The sequence below is a fragment of the Capsicum annuum genome, chromosome 1, assembly GCF_002878395.1.
Source record: "Capsicum annuum cultivar UCD-10X-F1 chromosome 1, UCD10Xv1.1, whole genome shotgun sequence".
Lineage (NCBI taxonomy): Eukaryota > Viridiplantae > Streptophyta > Magnoliopsida > Solanales > Solanaceae > Capsicum > Capsicum annuum.
In genome coordinates this window covers 244,565,005-244,574,045 of record NC_061111.1, presented here as the reverse complement: position 1 = coordinate 244,574,045, position 9,041 = coordinate 244,565,005, and the positions used below count along the sequence as shown (strand labels likewise).

The following is a 9,041-nucleotide window of genomic DNA, read 5'->3' as shown; positions in this document are numbered from 1 at the left end:
TAGCCAAAGGTACTATGACACACCTTAACTTGACGGGAGTTCTATTACCATACTAAATTTAATTTTACTGTATTAGTATTCATCCTCACGCGATGCGAGGTTAATACTAAAATAATAATTATAAAAATTATTTGGTAATTAATCTAAACACATTAAACGTTATTCTTTAGTCTTTCAATAAACGTTTGAAAAGTAACTACTATACCTATAACATACTTCATAATTCAAATTTAACATATGAATGTAAAAATCAGAAATATCTTAGATGTCCTCAATGTATAAGCATATCTAAAAATATATTATTTGCTTGAGTATATAATTTGTAGGGACAACCTAATGTAATTAACACAGGCAAAAATTTCAAATCTCACTCTATTTTTTGTTTTAAAAAATAGATATTTTAATTTACTTGATCATTTTTATAAATCAAGAGACTTTTATTACTCTACTTTTTTTTTTCAAATTAAACTTGGTATTAAATGACTATATAAAGTAATTCGCTCTCCGTTCATTTTTACTTGCCACATTTTTGACTTGACTCATTAAGAAAATAATTATTAACATGATTATTTTATCATAATATCTCTATTAATTGATGATGATTATTGTGTCTTGAAATTAGTTTGGAGAATAAATAATTAGTATTGCGGATAAAATAGGAAAAGCAAAGTTATTTTTCCTTGATATGTTAAAAATGACAAGTCAAAGTGAAAACATCAATGGAAAAATTTCACAAATAGCAACTATACTGCCTTAATTGTATGTTTTATAGCAACCTTTTCAAAATTACAAAAAATAGCAATATGTATTTTGTATTTGACTAAACTGTTGCTAATTAAATACATATATGATTAAAGATTCCATTCCTAATTTAACTCCAATTTGTTTCAGTTTAATATGGGAAAAAACGGTTCCTTAACTTAAGGAACATTTAATTTGACAGATTTCTTAACCTTTTAAAACTCTTTTGTTATCAGAAACGTTAAATTACAGCTTCAAATTCAAATTTAAAAACGATTTTCATAATCAGCTTCTCAATTCAAATCCAAAATTCACATTCAAATTGAAAAATGTTTTTCTTCAAGTTTTTTTGTTATGTTGATCGACTAACATTTTGAAGAAAATAGTAAAAATACAAAGGTGCAATTACAGGTATTTATCATCAACTTAATTGTATTTGTGATTTTAGTAAATTATAATGTGAAATTTGCTCAAGAAATTGTAACAAATTTGTGAAGCATTCTTATGTTTGAAAAAAATATTGATTGTATATTAATTTTTTCAATTGTCGAAAAAAACTTTTGTACGCAATTTTTTTTTAGTCTTGAAATTCTGTCGTTATTGTTCTGTTAATATAAGCTTGAATTCGTTTTGAATTTTTGTATAAACTAAGTAGTTGGTGTTATAGTACTTATTTCAGATTTAGTAAAATTTTTATTATTTTGTAATTTGTGTAGATTGATAATGGGAAGCATACCTGTTCTTATTAAGCACTCTGGTAGATGGACATATGAACAACAATATGAAGATTACACCAATGATGCGATATTGCTGAGCATAAAAGCTACGTATAACCAATTGTACACACTACTGGCTTCTCACATTGATATTGATTTGACGTACAAATCTATTCAAATAGAGTATCAATTAACAGATAGTGTAGGGCAAATACGTATACTAATGACATGGGTTTGAAGGTCTATATTATGCAGAAAAATGAGTTGAAGGATATTAGTATTTTGCCTTTGTATGTAAGTGTTTCTGACAAGGATACTTTCAGCACATTGTTTTGTTCATCGTTGTGTAATGCCTAACGTATGAAAATGTTTGTAACTGATAGTAACTTGGTAAATACAAGTACTGAAAGAGCATTAATTGTTCCTGCTTCAGATGAATGTTTGGATGTTTTTAAAATGGATACAAGTAGAGTAATTATCTCAGACCCGCATCACAAACATATTGAGGTTGAGCAATTTTATATCTATAAAAGTGTATTAAAATCGGAGATGAAAAATTATACAATTCGAGAGAAGTTTCAATCACTATCTGCAAGATCTAGTAAAATTACCTGATCAGTTTATTGTGAATTTTAATTTTTTTTCAATGTTTGTTAATTGTATTTGAGCATATATATTTAATTTTGTTTGCAGTTATATATTGTTGTGCAGATCCAAAAATTATGAATTTTTATGCCATGCATCTTCTATCGGCGAATCTACAATGTTTTATGTAAAATAATTTTGACCTGAACATACTTGTCCGATCAAAGATAAGATTTATCCTAAATTGCATGCTACTAGTAAATTGATTAGTGGTATAGTCAAATCAAAGTTTAAAAGCCATAAGCGGAAATACAATCCATCTGATATCAAAAGTGACATGAATGAAGACATGGATATGGATTTAACATATATTATGTGTTGGTGAGCTAAGGAACAAGCACTTGAAGATTTAAGAGGGAAACCTGAAGATTTAAGAGGGAAACCATCAGTATCGTACGGAAAACCACCTGCATACATGCATATGTTGAACAACAGTTATCCAGGTTCATATGTAAGAATGAAAAAGAATATAGACAATGAGTTTTTATATATATTTGTAGCACTAACTGTATTCATCCAAGGGTTTGATCATTGTAGACCTGTCACAGTTGCTGATGCAAGTCATCTCAGGGGATTTTATACTGGCACTTTCGTATCTACGTGCACCATGGATGAAGCTGATAAGATATATTAGATAATTATTTTACTTCAAATATGTTTCCAACTGTATGTATTTATAATATACATATATGTATTCTGTTTATGTGATCAGTGTCAATTGTATTTGAAATATACATATGTAGTAGTTGTATTTGTGCATTGAAAGTGTAACACCCCGAAAACGGGTCATGGAGCATCACACGGTGCTTGAGGCTACGAGTAGCCCCAAGCTAACCCTTTGAGCCATTTTCATTTAGTTCAACACAAATCAACGGGGTTTCCATAAATAACCCTCAAATATCAACAGAGTAATCATCATCCAAGAATAAAAGAATTTCAGAAAGATAACAAAATACAACTTATTAGTCAACTCCCAACATCTATACTAGTCTGACAAGCCTCTAAGAAAATCAATAAAACCAGCGAGCCATTGAGACATGCCCCAACTGACTCATACTCAGTTATAAAATGTAAACAATTTCGTGAAACCAACATCAAACATCACGTCCTCGGAACATGAGGACTCACCACAACAGAGAATGTAGAACAGTGTGCCCAAAAAATCACTGTCGAACCTGGAACTGAGCACCTAAATCAACATTTCGAGAAAATACAGCCTACATCCGAAGATGTGGGTCAGTACCATGGAAAGGAACCGAATATATGGGGGTGTATGCAGCTGTATAAACATCATATTCATAAATATTTATAAGAAATATGCAGGATATATGAAAGACTCACATAGCCGAAGAAAATCATCATAATCATGAGAGGATGAAATAAGTATAATAACACATGTGAGTCATCATATAATTTTTCAATCACTTTCAGTTCATCAAGAATATCAATTCTAATAATGTAAATATCATTTAAATCTTTCGAAAGAATAACTTTCACAATTCCACTTTCAAATCACTTCACCGTTCACCATAGACACAAGGAAACACACACACACACTGGGAGATCCTATAACTGACATAAACCATGTGAGCTACATGGAGTCCAACGTACAACCCACGTTGGGGAGAGCCGTCCTATCCTTGCCATCGGAGTAGGACTATCAATATCAAATCCACACAAACTAGTGATCACTATTTAAATCAGCCTTAGGCTCACTCCTATGGGGGCACGTAGTTCTAGGATAGTAAGGTCGCTTTATACCTCTCACTTGGTGCTAAATATTTCTCCCAAACTTAGCTCAGATCATTTCAAAGACAATCCACAACAAAACAATTTCAGTAATATATAAATATACATCGGGAGCCATCATGCTTCCCATTTATCAAAATCAACCAGGTTGTGGATTTCTTTCACACTCGAGTTCAAAACAACTCCATTAAGACCAAAAGGTTAAATCATTCAAAATATCTCAAATATTCAACATCAATGTGCTTATAACACACACTTTCTCAAAAAAACACAATTTCCAATGGGGATTCACGACCCAAATATCAAAATCATGATAAATATCATTCAAGATTCATGTTTTATATCACCACACATGTAAATTCATCTTTCAAAATCATAAACATCAAGATTTCATAATAATCATCATAAGATATGGGTTCATGCTTCAAATTCATAAAAATCAAATAAAAATCATGCCTTTGTAAAGAAAATTACTTTTGGGCACAAGAACGAAAGAGAGTTCTTGTTGAAAAACCCCACATACCTTGAATGATGAACTTTAGATCGATACTCATTTTTGAGATGTTAATCGTGCCTTTGAATGATGGTTCTTGGAGTTCTTGAACTAGGAACTTGGAATCTTGAATAAAGAATGATGGTTATTGGAGTTCTTGAACTAGGAACTTGGAATCTTGAATAAATTTGCAGAATTAATGGTGAACTTTGAAGGTTCTTGAAGTTGGATGTAGGAGCTTAGGATTTTCTTTTTGAGGGAATTTGATGAAATATAACATATAATGTTTCTAATAGACTTTAATATAGGGTTTGGACGGATTTTGGGTGAGGGAAAATGACCAAAACGCCCCTAAAAATCAAATAATTCTCGAATCTGTTCTTTGGTGGACTATTTTGATAGTATGAAGTAGATCAACCATAACGTTTTACTCCGATATCTAAATTGGATGAAACTAATTTCATTAGAAAGGGGACTCTCATATCTTTCCGTTGATATATAGTATCTCACCTAGATCATTGTGTACGAGGAGTTATGATCGTTTGAAATTGACCCAAAAATTCATTTTTGATAGGCTGAAGTAGATCGACCATAACTTTTTGCTCCGATAGACAAATTGGATGAAACCAATTTCATTAGAAAGAGGACTCGCAGAGATTTCCGTTGATATATAGTAGATCACCCAGATTATTATGTACAAGGAGTTATGATCATTTAAATTTGGAGCAAAAATACTCCAGGCCCCAGTACTTTTTTTCCTGCACGTTTTATTGTTCACTACTATTCACGGTTCGATTGGAATGTTCATAACTCGTCGCTCGGGTGTCCGTTTTGGATGATCCACATATTGTTGGAAATATTATTCGATACTCTACGCAATGGCGGGTCATAATATAAGACATTCTACACGAAAAATTTATAGTTCATTCTAGAAGATAGAACCCAACACGTTTACGCACAAAATTTCAACGAAAAATTTCTCGGGGTATTATAGAAAGTTTAGTATTTTACTTCACATATGTTTCCACGTGTATGTATGTAGTTATAATAGACATGTTTATTATTATATTTACATATGCAGTAGTTATATTTGTGCACTAGAAGTTAAGTATTAGACTTCACATATGTTTCCAGGTGTATGTATGTATTTATAATATACAGATGCATTATTATATTTATAAAAAATCATGTATGCTTTGTTTTTTTCTCAAAATGCAAGACATATATTTTCTTTGACCTATGGTGTACTTGATTATGAAAATGATGCATCTTGGACGTGATTTTTCGAGAATATGAAGGAAGCATATGGTGAAAGAAAAGATATGTGTGTCGTTTCTAATCGTAATGCAAGCATCATAAAAGCTGTCAGTGACGTGTATAATAAGGCACCACATTATGCATGTATGTGGAATCTATGGAAAAATGTGAAAAAAATTTCGTAAATCACATGATGCATTATTAGGTGTCTTCGATACCATGGCAAAATCATATTCGAAGACTGAATTTCACAAATTAATGAAGAAAGTGGAGGCCGTTCATGCTAGACTGAAGAATTACTTGGAATTGACCGGTTACAATAAGAGGGTTAGATCGTATGCATTTGTTCATAGGTGATGGACTTTGACATCAAACATTGCTGAGTCCATTAATGTCGCACTGGTAGCAGCTAGAGAACTACCAATATATGATTTTCTGGAGGAAGTTAGATTGATGTTTGGTAGATCGAACTGTGAAAACAGACATCAGGCGTTGTATATTTTTACGGATCCTGTTGGTAAATTTCAAGAAATTCTTCAACAGAATGAAGCGGAGTGTACACGTATGAAGGTATGATGAAATTTTTGTAATCATGTTATATATATAATAGTAGTTTCATTTTTTGTATGAACTATATGTTGTTTTTCAAATAATAAATTAAGGAAAATATATTTTGTAATAAAAATGCATATGCATGAAAGAAATCTATATGTTGCAGACTTGCAATATACATACGTTGAGATGGAAAAATACATATACCAAATGTATGTATTATAACTGTAAAAAATGATTTATTATCTTACTAATTAGTTTTGTTTTAATAATTTCAGGTTATACCTGCATCAGAGTATATCTACACGGTCCACAACAAGGAGAAATATTTTATTGTCTGTCTTAAGGAAAAAAAATCTTCTTGCAATGCATTTCAGTTGGATGAGATACCGTGTGTTCATGCTTGTGAAGTTCTTGATAGCAAGAATTTCAAGAAAGGACCATATTGCTCTGATCTATACAAGTCAAAAACCGTCTTGAGAACATACGATCTCCCGGTTTATCCTCTACCACACAGTGATAACTGGGTGATTCCAAAGGAAATTATGGATGAGGTAGTTCTACCCTCGAAATACAAGCACCCCCTGGAAGACCAGGGAAGACCACCGAAGAAGGACGTGGAAAATCCGAAAGAGATATGTTTGAAAAGAAAAATAAAAATTATTGTAGTTCATGTGGATTAAAAGGTCACAATAGGCGTTCATGTAGGAAATACAACAAATGATAACTTGATTATTGTATTTAGTCAATAAACAATTGTTGATTTGTTCGATTATGCAAAAAATATATATGATTTACAGTTTTGATAAACATATTTGATGTTATTGTAGTTGTCATAGTTAAATTGGCGATATTATATCTAGGGTACTTTAAGTTACACATACTAAAATCAATTATAAATTTAAAAAATACATATTTGACTCTTTTAAGTACCTTTGAACATAACCAATAATAAGTTAACATACTTTTATCTATAAAAACTAAAAATAACTTAACATACGTTAAATATATTTTTTCTATAAACAAAAATATTCTTACATAAGAATGCATTATTCATAAATACATAGTCATATTCACTTAATACATGTTAAGTTATCAAAAAATTCTTAGCCATAAAAAAAATATTCTTGCATAAGAATTTTTTTTTAAGCCATATAACTATATATTCAAAAAAATGTAATACATATATCTATAACTGAAAATATATATCTACACTGGTAAAAAAAATTCTTAAATACATTTATACATATGTGTTAAGCATAAATATATATGTATGAATACATATATACATATTTATTAAGCATAAATACATATGCATTATTAATATATACATATTCAATATGCTTAAAATACATATATACATATGCATATCTGCTTAATCACATATACACATATGTATATCTGCTTAAATGCATAAATACATATGCAAATGCGTTACATAAATACATATGTAAAGGATTGATGATATGATTTATTCATAAATAAATACAAAAATTTAAATATATATGTAGAACATTAAAGTTACACGTAAATAAATATGTAGAAAATTAAACGGAAATGAATATGTAGAACATAAATATATATGTAGAAGATTAAAGTGTAATATAACAATCAAAAAACAATAGCATATCATCTTTGAACATTGAAATTGTAAACTAGAGCAATAGCTTTTCTCCGGGGAATGTTAATTATTGTAAACTACAATAAAATAAAAAGAAACATCAAATTTCATGCACTTCAGGGTCTTCTGTTATATCAATTTCACAAGGAGGTCTCATTGGTGCTTCATCATCACTTTGTGCATTCTCTTCTTCTTTCTTCATATCATAATTTCACAAAATTGAAGCATATCTCGTTCGAATCAGATCTGGATCAAAATCAATGGATTGAACAAGATCACCAAAAGTGAGACACTCGGCATATGTCACCATGTATAAACCACAATTCCTACAAATATATATATAAAGAAGTAAGAATCTGTTCTATTAAAATAATATATAGGTATGTATATTAATATGTATATGAATACTTACAAGCTGTCACTTGGTTGTTTAGGCAAATCCTCCACAACATAAACATCAGATAGATCCATCTTATCATAGGATTTGTAATTTGGATGATTAGCAGTATCAATACCCTTCTTCTCGTAAAATTTACATGTAACGAGACATATAGGTATAACCTTAGCTAACTTTTCAACTTCAGCAAGCACCCCAGCATCATGACCAACAGACGATAAAGAATCTTATACATAACTGCATCTATCATTGAAAGATATAACTGGAAGAACCCAATGATGTTTGACCTTCACATTGATAGGAGTGAAAATATGATCAACCGTATGCCAAGGCACTGTAGCATGCATGCGGAATTCATTTATGTACTCATTCATATGGTATTCCTTTCCACCAGTATTAAGAGATGCATCATCAATTCTATACATAGCTAGCACACTGTTTATAATATTCATGAAATTGCAGTCTATAGTGTTGTACTTGTATGAGCTATTTGGATCATACTTAGATTTCTTTCACAAATAGTAGAAACATACATCAATTTGCTGCATTACAAAAAAATTCATATTTAAAAGTAAATAATAAAATTAAAATTCATAGCAGTTAACACTACATATGTATATACAATATACATATATCAGAACATGTAGAATAAAAGAATATTTATATACAAATATACATATTCAGCTACATCATAACAAGCATTTACATATGGATATACGAATATACATATGTAACATTGAAATAAGTTTCATTCCAAATATAAAACTTTTTCACATAATAGTACAACGCTTACCTCATCAGACCATGATTGTCCAGGAGTACCCATAATGTAGAATCAATTATTGTTTTCCACAGATAAAACTCCAAAAT

The 9,041-nt window shown here is 30.2% G+C and overlaps 1 protein-coding gene across 1 annotated transcript; it reads left to right on the top strand.

Moving 5' to 3' along the window:
• Positions 1 to 5,636: 5,636 nt before the first annotated feature.
• LOC107863084 lies at positions 5,637 to 6,992 on the top strand. Its single transcript, XM_016708849.2, has 5 exons — positions 5,637 to 5,745; positions 5,807 to 5,914; positions 6,011 to 6,171; positions 6,432 to 6,707; positions 6,984 to 6,992. Exons 1-5 carry the CDS (start codon positions 5,637 to 5,639, stop codon positions 6,990 to 6,992), a joined length of 663 nt encoding a protein of 220 aa, XP_016564335.2.
• Positions 6,993 to 9,041: the final 2,049 nt, after the last annotated feature.

Coding starts and splice junctions, on each gene's coding strand:
- LOC107863084 (XM_016708849.2), top strand. CDS start 5,637: ATGAAGGAAGCATATGGTGAAAGAAAAGATATGTGTGTCGTTTCTAAT. Junction 5,746..5,806: donor TAAGGCACCACATTATGCAT/GTATGTGGAATC, acceptor ATGCATTATTAG/GTGTCTTCGATACCATGGCA. Junction 6,172..6,431: donor CGGAGTGTACACGTATGAAG/GTATGATGAAAT, acceptor TAATAATTTCAG/GTTATACCTGCATCAGAGTA.